The sequence below is a fragment of the Panthera pardus genome, unplaced genomic scaffold, assembly GCF_024362965.1.
Source record: "Panthera pardus isolate Hobbes unplaced genomic scaffold, ASM2436296v1 HiC_scaffold_3, whole genome shotgun sequence".
Taxonomy (NCBI): Eukaryota; Metazoa; Chordata; class Mammalia; order Carnivora; family Felidae; genus Panthera; species Panthera pardus.
Window position 1 is genome coordinate 51,893,498 of NW_026526876.1, and position 14,798 is coordinate 51,908,295.

Sequence of the window (14,798 nt, forward strand, 5' to 3'; positions counted from 1 at the left end):
ATGTTCCTCGGAGGGAATGATTAAGCCTTTCTGTGACTCTTTTCCCACCCTGGGCTCGAGGTGGCCACAGGGAGGGGGAGGAGGGAAAGTAAGTTTCCGTCCCTTTCTTGAGTGGGCCAGGCAGCATGCCTGGGAGGAAGGGAAGAGGGAGGAATTTTCTGGGTGGCAAGGTAGCCTCCCTCCGGGCCCCAAGTGAGTGAGAGCCCTGGGATTACATGGTTACATTCAATACCTTTATCTCCCTTCTCCCCCAGGGAGACTCTGCTAAAATGATGGGAGAGGAATCCAAAAGCATCAGTCTGTAAGGACCAAGGGAATAAGAGAGTGGCAACTGTGGGTTAGTGATTTCTGCTACTTCAAGGGCATTTTGGGTGGCAGGATGGAAGGGAATTGATGGAGCAGAGCAGCCGTTAGCTGTGGTCCTTGCTGGAAATGTGTTCTCAGAGGCGGCCACGCATGGAGCTCAGATGAGCAGATGACTTCAGCGTCTGCTGTCCCATCTCCACAACAAATTCTCAGTATGACCTTGGGCAAGTCTGTTTCCTCTTTCTGAGGCTCCTACTGGAGCCATACTGGACCCGTGATCCTTCTGGTGTCTGAATGTCCTGGAGGTTTTTTTGTTTTTTTTTTTCTTCAACATGTAGAGGCACCAAGTTTTGATTCAGTTTCTGGTATTTGCATTTTTTTCAAAAGCTGTCCCAGGAAGCTTTAAAAGTGCCTGCTGCAGATGGTCTTTGAGGGCCCATTCAGTTCCAACTTGTCAGGACTCCCACCCAGGTGTTAGTTCGGAGAACACACTGGGCTGGGTGGGAGACTCGCAGGGATATAAGACCTTCGGGGGAGTGATCCAGGAGGCTTTGAAGGAGGCCGAGTGCCCATCTGCTGGGGACGGCAGAGGCTCTATACAGGGACAGTGGCATTTGAAAAGGGCAGAAAGCCCACTGAGGGAGACCGTGAGGATGGCCCTGCAGGTGGAAGTCCCAGTAGGAGCAAGATCTTAGCAGTAGGGACACTTGTGGCATGTGGGGGAATTACAGATATTCAAATGTGGAGACAGCGCGAGGAGCTATGAATGTCCAGGGGAGCACCTGCGCTCCATCCAAATGACAATGGGGAGCCACGCAGATCTCTGAGCTAGAGGGTGCACGAGCAAAGTATATCAGCCTCACCAGCCCTCTCTGGTTATTTAATGCACGTGGGCCTCATGGTTTTAATACATGGGTTCGGCCCCGTGACCTTTTCTGGAGCAGCTACTATGTGCTGTTTGTGCCAAGCACTGCTCACGGTGTCTGGCATGACCTGGCCACTCTGTGGCTACACAGCCGCATCTCTCTCCTGCCACTTCCCTACTCAGTCCACTCTCCTTACCCCACACCCTCAAGGAGTGTGGTCCCCCATGCCTCCCTGTCCTTACTCAAGCCCCTTCCTCTGTTGGCACGCCCCTTCCTACTTCAGCGCTTCTGCAGGAGGCTCTGTGTGAAGAACATTCCCTGGGCAGCCTTTCAGATGCCCTTGGGCAGTTCCTGGTCCTTCCTGTCCCCCTCCAGATGGCACATCCACTGCTGGCCTCACACTGTGTGGCTTTTACTTGTTAATCTGTGAGTCTAAGGGCAGCCAGGTCAAGATGAGGCACCACCCGTTAGCGGTAGCTGTCTTTCCTGGGGCTCCCTGAGGATTTAGGGCAGAGCAAGCTGTTGAGGAGTGTTGAGTGATTGAAAAAATAGCAATGGCAACGATCTGGGCCAGGCACGTGACATAGCAGATTTACCTCTTATGGCACACCCTTGGGACGTGTGTCACTCTCTCCACCTTGCAGCGCACGTGTGACTTGGGATATGTGAGTTTGTGCAACTTCTCTCCTGCCAAACGGGGCTAAAACACAGGTATGCCTCAGCCCTGGCCCTCCTCTCCACCATGTCCCGGGCCAGCCGCTCCGGCCCGGGCCAGAAGGATGTGGGGTCAGAGAAGCCACAAACAGGCAACTTCCTTTCTCCTGTCTCCACTTCCCACTCAGCCGGGACAGCTCCTACTCATTTTCTCAAGATCCTTATCTGCTCCTGCACTCGGAGAAGTTTCCCCATACCTTGCACACTACCCAGGAGAGGTGGGGAAAGGAGTGTTCCATGTGGTCACTGGGCGTGAGTAAGCATCTCTCCTCCCTGTGACTTCCCCACCTCTGCACCAGGGGCTGGGAAACCCCACTCAGGTCATCGAATAAAAGCTCTGGGCCCCGCAGCATGGGCCAGGGAAGAGCTCTTAGCTTCACCAGACACATCGAGACCGCTGCAAGGAGGTCTGAGCCAGACCCGCCAGGATGAAGCTCATCACCGTGGCCCTGGTGTGCCTGCTGCTGGCTGGGATGTGGCTGCACGAGGCGGACAGCAGGAGCAGTGAGTGTGGTTGACATCACTATGCTCCTCCTTGGGGAGGGTGCTCTGGGCTTGTGGGCAGGGCTTGCCCTGAACTCAAGGCCTCTGTCTCCTCTCCTCCTGGAAGAATTCTTCCTGAAGAGGGTGAATGGAGGACTTGGATGCGGTAGGGGCAAGGAGCCGGAGGGAGAAGGTGTTCAGGCCAGATGCCACAGCTCAGCTGCCAGCCTCAGCCGAAGCAGGCCCTGCCTCCTCCAGGGAGCTCTGAGGCTATTTAGGCAAGCCAGGAGGCCTGAGGCCCAGAGGAGGGACTGGGTCCTGCCTCTACCCGGGAACAGAAAACAGGCAGAGTGTAAAGTCAGGACCGAGACTAGAACGGGTGGCTAGTCACTGTCGGGCAAGTGTTGGCCCAGTGACTCAGGCCAGTCACTTTACCTCTCAAACTCTGCGTTCCCTGCTGGCAAAATGGGATTGATAATGCTTGCCCTCGGGGCTCTAGAAAGAAGATTGACCTAATTCCAGGCACCTGAAAAATGCTGCGTAGACAATGAAACGAGGAGGAAGGAGCCAGGATTGGAATTTGAGTCTCTTGGGGGGTGGGGGGTGGCAAAGAGTGTGTAAAGTGGCCGAGTTGGGGGTGGAGCCTGGACAGGGCTGAGGGCCTGGGTAAAGGGCATTCTAGAGAGGGGGTGGAGAGCATCTCAGCTCCTGAAAGCTCTTCCCTGGTCATCTCATCCGTTTGAACTCCTTGAACCATTCCTAGTCTTAACCGAAAGGTACAGACCACTGTTGTCCTGTGTGCACCAGGCTCACTGGGCCCCCAGAATGTGGAGTCCTGAGCCCTTGAACCCAAATATTGGGCCAGAACCGTACACTCATGGTGGGATGTCAGAACTGGAAGCTTCTTAAAAATCAGTCCAAAAAGTCCTGTTTGACAGATGGGAAGTCTGGGGCCCAGATGGGGGCTCATCTTGGTCAAGGCCACACAGGTGGATTGGAGGGGGCTGGGATCTAAACCCCAATGTCCTGACCCTCTGCCTACCTACAGAAGTAGGTGGCTGATGAGACAGCACTGCACTGGGCTGGATGTAGTCCCCAAGCCTGGGCCTGTCCCAAAAGGTTTTGTTTGTTTGTTTGTTTGTTTGTTTTTTGTTTGTTTGTTTCTAACCACTTGGATAAAAGGAAAAACGTCCAGGTTAAGAAATAGATGCAAACCATTTTTTTGTGTGTTTTTCTTCTAGTGCACGTATCGTCCTCCAACTGTTGCTTCACGTTTGCGGAGAAGAAGATTTCCTCGCAGAGAATCCAGTGTTACAAAAACACCAGCTCTGCGTGCTCCCGCAGTAGTCTAATGTGAGTGGCCCTACCTGGGTCAGTTCCTGACTCCCTCCTCCAGGGACCAGAAATCAGCCCACCCGGAATTAGAATGGCAGACGCTAGATGGCGATGCTCCACCAGATTCTGGTTTCCGAACCTGGAGTGAGGCCGCCAAGATCTAGGTGTGCAGAGCCCAGTATGGGCACCAGGGGGAGCGCCGCGCTTCTTAGCAGGTGCCAGGAGGGATGCCCCTGCGCTCCCACAGTGACTTGGGTTTCTTGCAACTCCAAGGCGCCAAGTATTATATCCTGATATTTTATATCCAGAAGAAGGGACTGCTTAAAAGCTCCAGGAATTACTGTGTAGTGGGAAAAGTGAGGGGGTCACAATTATTTCCTGCCTCGGGATTTGCCAACCTATAATCTTGGTTGACCTTGGGCGGGTAACTCTTCTGCACCTCATTATCTGGGCACTCCTCTGCACTCCTTATCTGTGAAATGGAGTAAAGATGACAGTCGCATCATAGGGTCATTAGAAATTTAGACTGAGGTAGCTTACCCCCACTTCTCAGTATCTAGAAAGCATTCACGTATATGATCTTGGCTAACCCTTTTGGGGCACCCATTTTCATTATCATGAACAGTGAAGTTCAGGGAAGTAGAGATATTTGTCTGAGGTCACCCAGATAATTAAACTTAGAATTGGTCTATAGTTTGGTTGGACAATAGCCAAATTAAAGAGGTGGGCAGGTTAGAAAAGACACACACACACGCACACACACACACACACACACACACACAGTGAATCTAAAGCAATGACTGAGGGTTCCAGATGGACACAGACACATGAAAAGATGGATCGCGGGCCCTCATAGATAGTCTAGGATGGATATTTCCATACTAGCTAATCCTCAGAGTGTCTGCAGCCCTTACCCCGCCCTAATACAACAAATCACACTCTCCAGAAAAGGGAGAAACTCAGTTGAGTAAGCTCTTCCCGAGGTTTGGGAGTTCTTCCCAGTGTACAAGCCGCAGGTCTTATGCCACAATTTCATTTTACAGGCCCAGAGAGAGAAGCTTAGGGGAACCCAGCAGCAAGGAGGGGGAGATGGGACTTGTGTGTGGCACCCAGGGGGCAACTCAAGGTGATTCGGCTCCTCTTTTGTTCTTTTCCCACAGAATCAAGCTGAAGGGAGGCAGAGAGACCTGTGTCTTGCCGACAGCCCGATGGGTTAAGCAATCTTTAAAGTCCAAGGAACCGTGCCTGCTAAAGTAAACACGAGTGGATTTCCTTCCATCCTGGACTCTGAAGACCGCATGGCTTCACCTGTCCCCCGCCTCAGCCCCTGACCCTATGCCAGTCCTTCTGCCCAGCTTTGTAAGGTCGTAGAGGGTTGACTCAGTCTTAATAAGCTATGTTGTTGTACTTTATATATTTAAATGCTAGAATCTTCAATTCCTGCCTCCCTGGGCTTCTTGGATCCCACAGGGATTTCAGGGTGCAAACTTGATTGGCACTGAGAAGCTGGGGCCAGGGGCCAGGTGGGTGGGGGTGGGGAAGACTGGTTGGTGCCAGAAGAATTGACTTCTTATCAACAGAGACAATAAATGACTTGCACGTCTCAGCTGACTGCCTTTTCTTGGGGCGTGGGGGGAACATTAATTCAGGACAGTGATGTAGATTCTCTGCTTCCAGGTTTGGCAGTGGGGGGTGGGGGGGGAGGAGGCACGGTGAAGCGGAAAATGGGAACTCAGGGTTGGGGTTCCCAAAGTCACAGCTGACCTAGCTGGAGGGGATCTTGTGAGGTCATCTGCCTGTAAGACGTTGCTAGGCCCATTCTACAGATGAGGTGACTGAGGGTTGGAGAGGGACAGAGATAGGCCAGAGGATACAGAGCGAGTCAGGGTCAGGTCTTGTGGTAGAGCCTGGGGCTCCTGCCTCTCAGACCAGAACTCTCCCGTGTGTCCCAAGATGGCAAGTGACGGCCTGACACAGCATGCAAGGTAGACACATAGGGGAAGCGGAGGCCCCGTCCCTGTCAAAGGGGTAATCACAGGCCCCGACTGGTGCAGTGTGGGACTCTGGGGAGAACAGCAAGGGAGGGATGTGGCTTCTGGGTCTCAGGGTTGGCGCCCTCAAAGGAGTGGCCTTAGTGGAGAAGTTCTCATGGCTGCTCTAAAAGAGGCTTCTCTCCTTTCCTTGGCAGTACAGTGTCTGGCCCACTCTTCTTAAACTGCCTCTTCCCTTCTGCCCCCACTTCCTCCCATCCTCTCTTGTAAGGACCACCGCAGGGCAGTAAGTTGCTCTCAACTCTCCTTTGCCAACTCCTTCCAGCCCAGGGTCACAGGCCACCCACCCTGGCATGCCTCTGCCCTCTCCAAGGCTCTGGAGGCCTTCGGCCCCTCCCTCCTGCCTTCAGAACAGACTCCAAACTCCGCCCGCCCGTTGATATTCCAATCCCTCTACAGCCCCGCCTCCCTCAACCTTCCTTTCTAAAGGACTGTACCTCTTCCGTCCCCTGAACCCCAAACTTCAACCCCTCTCCCTTCCTTTCCATCCTGTGCTTCGTCTAGAAGAATCTTTGCCGTGACTGCGCTCTGGCATCCTTCAGGGTCGCTACTAACTAGGACCGGGTCATTTCGTTTTCCCCTGGAGGTCAGGTGCACGTAGTGTCTGTATTACTCTGAGGACCGCTTGGAGCGGGGAGGCATGGTGGCAGACAGACCAGTTAGAAGCTGATGTTGGGGCCGGAGTAATTGTTCTAGAACATGCTGGGCTGATGATCCAGGCCCTCTTGCGACACTCCGATGAGCCCATGTCGGCCAGCCACCAACTTCGCGAGGGCCTCCCCAGGTCGGCCGCATTCCTCCAGCGCCCTCCGCCAGCCACCTGTGCCTGGGAGCGCCCCCTACTGGTTGGAAGTGACGCTTCCCCAAGAAAACACCCTTACGAGATTTTAAACAAAATTTATTTTCTGCAACAAGCCCACAATCTTACCAATGGCCTTCTCCTTTCTGCACTAACCTAGTTAGCTACACTTCACATTCGCAAGGTCTTCCCCTCCCCGGATCGCAGCAACCCAAGATTTGGAGGCCCATACAATGGCTGGGGAGTTAGGCAGGGACAGACCCACTGCTGGAAGCTTACAGGTCAGGGAACTGGGGCTTATGACGGGAAGCAGCTGGCTCAAGGCCTTGCTTTAAAAAAAGATCACCACTATTAAAAACAACCCCAAGGCCGGCAGCAATTCAAATAACCTTAAATATTACTTAAGACCTAGTACATTTTTTTTTTTTTTTTTTGGCATCACAATATGGAAAGCACCCTGTTTGAAAATTACAGTAAAATTAGTCCAGGGTATCGCCGGGCAGGCTGGAGGTGAATAAATCGTCGTTTCTCACACTCTGGCTTGGTCTTAGTGTGGCTGGACGAGTTCAAGGCTTCAGGGCACGAGATTTTTGACTGAGCTGTTTCACATACTCCTGGACCCATTTCTCCTTCGGGTCAGCACAGATCTCCTTGGCCAGCTTCGTCCTGAAGCTGTGGATGAAGGAGGGCTGCACAGTTAGATCCAGAGAGGACTCACTGTGCTCTAAACCCTGCGTGGCCCACCTGCTCCAGGTGAGGGAACCTCCCCGGGACAGGAGGGAGGCGGGGGGTGTGGAAAGAAGGGGACTCTGGAGGTAGTCGCTGTTCTTGGAGGCCCTGGAGAAGCTGGCCTGGCATCAGCCAAAGCAACTGTGAGAATGCAAGCCCATTCGGGGAGCGGGGGTGGGAGGGGGTGTGGGGGTGGGGGAAGCCAGCCCTCTCTGGGCCTGTTTTCAGGGTAATCACAGTCTGAATTTAAGATCCCAGGTTGGTCTGATGCCTGTCCTCTGGGGTGGCACTTCAGGTGCGGGGATGTGGGAATGAGGTGGGGTGGGGTGGGGTCAGGGAGCGGGTGAGCAGCGTTTTTCTACCTACATGACAGCTCTCTGGGGACAGTGGCTGCTGGTGATTCGATAGGTCGTCAGCTTCGGCAAGGGGATCTTCTTATTGTTAAATGTGAAACAGCAAGGGAACAGGGCACTGAATGCACCTAGAGATAAAGTCACAAAGAAAAAGCCTTTTTGGAGGCGCTAGGTTTTTCTCAGCTTGAATAGGGCAGGAAGCGTCTTTGGGGACAGGAAAGGAAAGAGGCAGAAATGGATCTTATCTACCCCAGGTCCAGTGCTCCTGCCCGAAGCCCCGAGGTGGGGTGAGACCTGGACCACGTGGCTCAAGGTTCTCTCAGCTGCGTGGTGCAGACACGTCATTGCAGACAGGGGCAGGCCAGTGTGACAGGTCCTGGCTCTGGCGCTCCCATGTGCCGAGTTTGTGAAGGTTGGCCAGGGTCAAAAAAAAGGCCCTGGATTTGGGGTGAACAGCTTAGGTTTTATCTTGGCTCTGCAATGGCTGGGGGTGGACGCGTAGGACCCCTCTGTCCCCAGCTTGGTCTTCAGCTTTCTGTCTTTAAAATTAGACGTTAAAGTGAAGCTCTGAGGATTCCCAGGGCTCTGATAGGCTCAGAAGTGGGACACTTTGGCTTTGGGCTTCCTAGAAGGAGAGGAAAAGGAAAAGAAGGAGACAGGGCGGGAAGGAGGGAGAGAGGGGCTTACCTGGCTGGGCGAGCGCCTGGAGGCTGAAGGCGGCAGCTGCGAGCAGCAGGCACAGAAGCACTGCGGAGACCCTCATGACCGCAGGGAGCTGGGGCGTGAGATCTGGAACTTTCTGGGCTGGTCTCAGCCTCTCTGCAATGCTGGTGGCCCTGCCTGCCTTTTATAAGGAAGCAGAGAGGGCAGGGGCCGCCAGAGGGATGACTGCCTGGGTCGCGTCATGGTCAAGTTGAGATGCAGGGCGCTCCTGAATCTGCTGAGCTGGGGGTTGGCTACCAGCGTTTTCCAGGAATTTCAAGAAGGAAGCTGTGGCTGCAGCAGGGCAGGTACTGTTTCCTTCCAGCTGCCCAGGCCACAGAGAGGAAGTGGGAACACAGATGTGGTACCACTCTCCATAGTGAGTGCTCCCAGGAGCTGTTCCTGGGCCTGGCTTTCTCTGCAACCAGAGAAAGAGCGCCGTGTGAGGGCTCTGCATGGGTGATGTATCTAGTCCTGACGAGGTGTATACCGTTGTCATCGTGCCCATTTACAGATGAAGATGCTGGGGTGCAGAGACATGAAGTAACTTGCCCCAAAGTCTTGTGGGAAGTGAGTGGCGGCACCAGAAGAGAGAGCTGGTCTGTTTACATATAATCACTGCCACTGAACTGCAGAAGTCTTCCTCCGGGCGGGTTTATGTGGAAGTCTCGTACTTGAGACCAATCAAAGCCAGCTTCTGATGGATGACAAGGGCTCCTCTTGTCACCTACTGGTGCCCCCTTCTGCCACTCAGGCCCAGAGAGATATGGGTTGAAGTCCACTGATTTGTCCAGGACCCCTGTTTTCAGGGAGGACTGTTGAGTTTCTAGAGCTGTTGCCGGGAAGGCGGTTGCAGAGTAGAACAAAGTGGGATCCTTGCTTCTGGGCCTGGCTCCCCACTGCAGTGAGCTTCTGGCTGAGCTTGAGCTTGGGCGAACATCCCCGTGTGCACGGTGGGAGGGGGAATGGGCTTGGACTCTGGGAAAACACCTGCCAAGGGGCGTGGCCTGAGCCTTCTGTTCCCCATGCTTCTTCCCAGCTCCCAGACCTTACTTACTTTTTGGACCTGCCTGGAATGCTTTCCCCTAGGTTTTCTATTCTTGTGGGTCTTTCCACTCTAGCAAATTGTTTTTCACTTGTGTGCAATGAGGGTAAAAGCATGGAAATAGAGAGCTAAGATTAGTGAAATAGAAAATCAAATCATATATACTGGAAAGGATTGATGGAGCTCAAAGTCGGTTCTTTGATGAACCTACAACGAAGCTAATGCTCTCCTGAGACTCACCATGAAAAAAAATACAAAAATGTGGCACCTGAGTGGCTCAGTCTGTTGAGTATCCAACTCTTGATTTTGGCTAAGGTCATTATCCCAGGGTTGTTGGATCGAACCCTAAGTCTGGCTCCACACTGAGCATGGAGACTGCTATAGATTCTCTCTCTCTCTCTCTCTCTCTCTCTCTCTCTCTCTCTCTCTGCCCTTCTCTCTCCCTTTCTCTCTGTCTGTCTCAAACATATATGCAAAAAGGCACAGATAGCCAGCAGCAGGAATAAAGGGAGAGGTGTCACCCTGGAGCCTGTAGACTCCAGAAGGAAAATTGGACCCTTATGCCAAAAATTTTAATTTAGATGAAATGGATGACTTCCTAAAAACTATAACTTACCAGACTGCCAAAAAAAAAGAGTAATTCTAAAACTACTGAAAAAATGGAATCAGTCATTGAAAATCCTCCTACAAAACATCCTCTGGTTCCAAGGGCTTTCGTAGCTAATTCTTTCAAGCATCCCATGGATTAATCTTTCACAATTTTGTTCCAGAGAATATCAAAAGAGTGTGCACTCCATCTCATGTTTTTTTTTTAACTTAATGTTTATTTATTTTTGAAAGAGAGAGAGAGAGAGCAAGTGGGGAAGGGGCAAAAGGGAGGAAGACACAGAATCCAAAGCAGGCTATAGGCTCTGAACTGTGAGCACAGAGCCCGACATGGGGCTGAAACCCATAAGCTGTGAGATCATGACCTGAGCCACCCAGGCGCCCCCACTCCAATTCATGTTGTACATCTTACATAACTTTGACACAAAAATTTGTCAAGAACCACACGAGAAAGGAAACCTGTCCCCCTGGACACACATTCCTTTCTGGTCCACCCTCTTCTCTGACCTGGGAAGCCAACCTATGTGGATCTCTAGAGTAGGACTTCAGGTCTGCTGTCTGTAGGCAGCGCTTGCGCACTAGGGAGCCCCTTGGGGCGTGAGAGAGGGAGTAGAGTAAGGTGAGGTCTGGTGCCTCCTCTGGGCCTCAGCGTGGATGCAGTCCTCAACCAATGGCTTTCACTTCTCTCCAGGGGCTGGAGGGAGGGGGCGTATACCCTGGCCTTTCCTCTTTGGGTTAAGGGTCAGTTCCTACACTGTTATTAGCCTCAGAGTACTAAAGCACCCCTGTGGTTTCTCCACATTCAGCCCACATCTTGCTAAATAGCCTCTACTAATCCGTCCCCAGATCACTCAAATTTAAGTGTTATCTATTCCTTATTAGGACCCTCACTGGCATAGGTTTGGACCCAGTACCAGAAATGGCTCCTGGAAATGGTCCTTCCACATGGGATTCTGGGATTGGGTCGCTCATATATTTTAGGAGCGTCTGTTGGCATCATGGTTGCTTAAATCATCACGGGTAAGGTTGTGTGGCCGACTGTGTTTCAACGAGCCCTGCGGGTGATTCTGGTGTGTACCCAAGTTTGAGAACCATGGAGTTACAGCGCATCCCATAGCTGTCTCTGATCTCTAGTGAAGCCACCAGAAAGCCTTGGCAAAAGAAGCATCCCGGGGCCTTCCCTGGGAGCAAGTAGATCCCTTTCAACAGATCCACTTCTCTTAGCCTTTGGACTCCTTCCTAACACCCCAGGGAAGTCTCAGAATTACAGATTAATTAACTGCAGCCTTCTTTGTAAGCCTAGACTCCAATCAGCCAATCTGGCTGAGCATTAACATCATTTCCAGGTACTTGTGCTAACACATTAAATCCCAAATTTTCCGCAAGTACGCCTATGTCAATAAATTGGACGGAATGAGTCTTGTGTGTTATTCTTCCATTAGTGACCACTCCTAAACATGCACCCTGAACCCACAAACTGAGTGGGTGAAGGGACATCCAAACCCTCATGACTGTAGGGACTCCTGTCTGTCCTTCCCTCTGCTTCGGGACACAATATCTCATAGGAGAGTGGGGTTAGGAGCCAGGGATCTGGAGTCAGCCAGTCATGGCTTCAAGTCCTATATCCACCACTGACTGGTTATGTGATTTGGAGTAAATTGCTTACCTCTCTGAGCCTCTAAGAGGAAACTGATGGTTAGTTATTACCTCACTTTGATGTCAGAGCTGAATAAGATAATCCATGGAAAGTGCTCATCACAGTGCCAACAACCTCCATTTCTAAATAGTGACCAAGTGATGCTCATGCCTTTGGTCTGGGGCCCATGCTGGGGAACCATGCTGTGATACATCTGAGTCTGGATCCCACTGGGAGGAGTGGGATCTGGGATGGCACAGGCTGGACAGTGCTTCTTGAGCAGCAGAGACAAGGTGGGCACAGTTACCACCCAGGAGCCCCAGGGCTGGAGAGGTAATCCGTGTTTTGGCCAGCAGGGATCAGTGGCAGCGGTTATGAGATCCCTAGACATGAAATGGATGGGATGCTTACTAAGGGACTGCTTGACTTTAGGTAGAAAATTTTAAGTTTTATGGGCAGAAACCTAATACAAGTCCCTGTATCCGTGGGACTTGAATTCATGGCCTCTTGAAACCCAATACAAGTCTCTGTATTCATGGGACTTGAATTCATTGATTCATGGCATCTTACCCAAGTTATCAAATCTAAACAGTTTCATAGACCTGAAATCTTCAGATCAGGAAGACCAGGAAGGGCCCTTGCAATGTTAGGCTGCAGATGAAATACAAGACAGTTGATTAAATTTGAGTTTCACATAAACAGTGAGCAATTTTTTTAGTGTAACTATGCAATTGGCAGTATTTTTGCTAAATCTGGAAACTCAGAGGTCTATACTGTAAATCTTTGCTAAGCCTTCCCCAGAGAAGCCTACTGCCGTATAACCAGGGTGACTCTGCCTTAGGGAAAGAAACACTGAGACCTTCTGGGATTGTTTGATGATGGCTCTAAATGGACGCTATTCTCTGGATACCTGAAAATTCACCCAGGCTCACTGGTCAGAGTGGGAGCTTATGGAAACTCTATTGGCATGGGGTTTCACTCAATGATGTTTAGAGCAGAAGTTCAGTTACCTCTTTTCTAGCTCAATGATCTTTATATGATATAAGTCTCCCAGAACTTAGAATCCTGTAATTTTAGAATCATTTTCTTGTGTAGAGTCTTAGGATCCAAGCCTCCTGCAAGCAGTGCCCAGTAGCCCTGGGCAATCTTAGTGCCCTGCTGTCTTAGACTGGAACATGCTGGAGTTGGCTTCACTATGTCATGTTGTGATTTTCAGAGGTTTACCCATTGAAGTCTATTCTCGTGGAATAACTTGTTGGGAAGCCTTGATATGTCACAGCTTAAAGCTACGACTAGTCAGAGAAGCACCCTGTACTTACGCTTCCCCCTGTCCATCTCACTTTACTCTTCAAAGCTGTCAGGAGTATTGAGATAGTACAGTCTTTCCACTTTACAGAACGGATATTTGACTGCTAGAATGGCAGTCAATGGGAAGGGAGTGAGCCAGCACTAACTGGCACTCTCTGCCCCCCGGGCTGGTCTCTCCAGAGAAAGGCAAGCCTGCAGAGGAAGAGAATAGCACCCTTGTGGCACCAGAGGAGGGAAGTCCCTCCATCCCCCTGCAAACAGTGCAAAACCGCTTGCTTACTCCTTCCTTCACACCTCCTCCTCTCCTATCTCCACATTCACTTACAATATCCCATCCACCTGCAACATTATTCCTTCCATTTGGCCCCCAACAGGAATCATGTGAGGCCTGACTTAAAATGTGCTTCCAGCCCATACAGATTCCACAGGGGACCAAACCTTGTTCTGAATGGATGGTTTACAGAAAATAGGACAAATCATAGAGGAACATTTTGATAAATGGACCATATTAAGATTAGGAAGCTTATTTCATCAAAAGGCATATTTAAGGGAGTGGAAAGAAAAACCACAGATTATGAGAGGTGTTTCAATTCACACATCTGACCAAAGATTCCTATTAGGAATACAGAAGGTACTTCTATTAATTTATGGTAAAAAAGACAGCCAATCTACAAATGGACAAAATCTAAATCTAAGCATTACCAAAAATGGACAAAAGGCATGGCCTGGGGTTCATGAAAGAAGACATCCAACAAATATTTGAATAGATGCTCAACCTCAGCAGTCATGAATATAATGAAATTTTAAACCGCTACTATGTGGATTATGGGAAGTTATACTCATAATCAGAATGGCTAACTTAAAAAGAATTGACAGAAGTGTTGCAATACCGAATGTGGAGCAACTCTAGTCCTTATACTTTGCTGGTGGCTGGGAGTGGATGTAAATTAGCACCATAGTTTTGGAAAATATTTGGCAGATTTGGAAAAAGGTTTGGTGGGTGAGCATATGTTCAACGTACACATATCCTATGATCTCTGTGTGTATTTCTATCAATCACCAATCATCTATTTATCTATCATCTACATTCTACCTCTGTATTTATCTACCTCTGTGTCTATCTATCTATCTATCATCTATCTATCTATCATCTGTCATCTACCTGTAAATCCTAACGTTTGCACCAATACCTCCAATTTCAGGCCAACACAACATGCTTTTTTCCCCTAGCTTTCTGACATTCCTATGTTTTGTCTATGGAAACTTCTCCAACAATAAGTGGCTTGACTTCTGTTATCTGCAATATATTTGCTTATTTGCTACACCCTTCTCTATGTCAACATTCTCCTAGTTATGTAGCTAACTTAGTCCCAATCTTGTTGGCCCTGAATTGTGGGCCACCTTCTTGGACCCAGTCCTACCAAACATGCTGGTCAAGTTCACAGTCTTGTCCGAGCCCTGGTCCCAAAGAGCACACTGGGCAAGTCCCTGATTCTGGTCCTAGCCCCAGCCCAGGTGAAAACCCCAATCAAATGCCCAGCTAAATGCCTGGCCCTGAGCCAGTGAATTTGTCTGTTGAGATCCAGGCATTGACCAAAGGAAAGGAGAACAAATATTGACTGTATGAAGCCATGACTCAATAAGACAGAGCCTTAGATGAGGACCTGTGTACAGATAGTTCATTTGGAAGTGATCAATGGAAAGGGATCAAGGATCCCAGGGATCAGGACTGAGCAGGTGGCAGAGGTAGAGAAGGAGGAGAAGCCAACACAAGTATGCATAATCCAGGTCAGCATAGAGGGTAGTGGGGACTGATTCCCCTGGGACTACCTGAGAAGCCTATGGAATGGCTCCCAGAATCCACC

General features: G+C 50.4%; 2 protein-coding genes across 2 annotated transcripts; one reads left to right on the forward strand and one right to left on the reverse strand.

Moving 5' to 3' along the window:
• Positions 1-1,964: 1,964 nt before the first annotated feature.
• Positions 1,965-5,208, forward strand: CCL1 (C-C motif chemokine ligand 1). The gene is made up of 3 exons (XM_053893067.1): positions 1,965-2,390; positions 3,611-3,722; positions 4,865-5,208. The coding sequence occupies exons 1-3, from the start codon at positions 2,315-2,317 to the stop codon at positions 4,959-4,961; spliced, it is 285 nt and encodes a 94-aa protein (XP_053749042.1). The 5' UTR covers positions 1,965-2,314; the 3' UTR covers positions 4,962-5,208.
• A 1,456-nt stretch (positions 5,209-6,664) lies between these two features.
• LOC109251813 (C-C motif chemokine 13-like) lies at positions 6,665-8,509 on the reverse strand. The gene is made up of 3 exons (XM_019423692.2): positions 8,324-8,509; positions 7,650-7,764; positions 6,665-7,226 (listed from the first exon to the last, which is right to left on the reverse strand). Exons 1-3 carry the CDS (start codon positions 8,397-8,399, stop codon positions 7,121-7,123), a joined length of 297 nt encoding a protein of 98 aa, XP_019279237.1. The 5' UTR covers positions 8,400-8,509; the 3' UTR covers positions 6,665-7,120.
• Between the last annotated feature and the right edge of the window lie 6,289 nt (positions 8,510-14,798).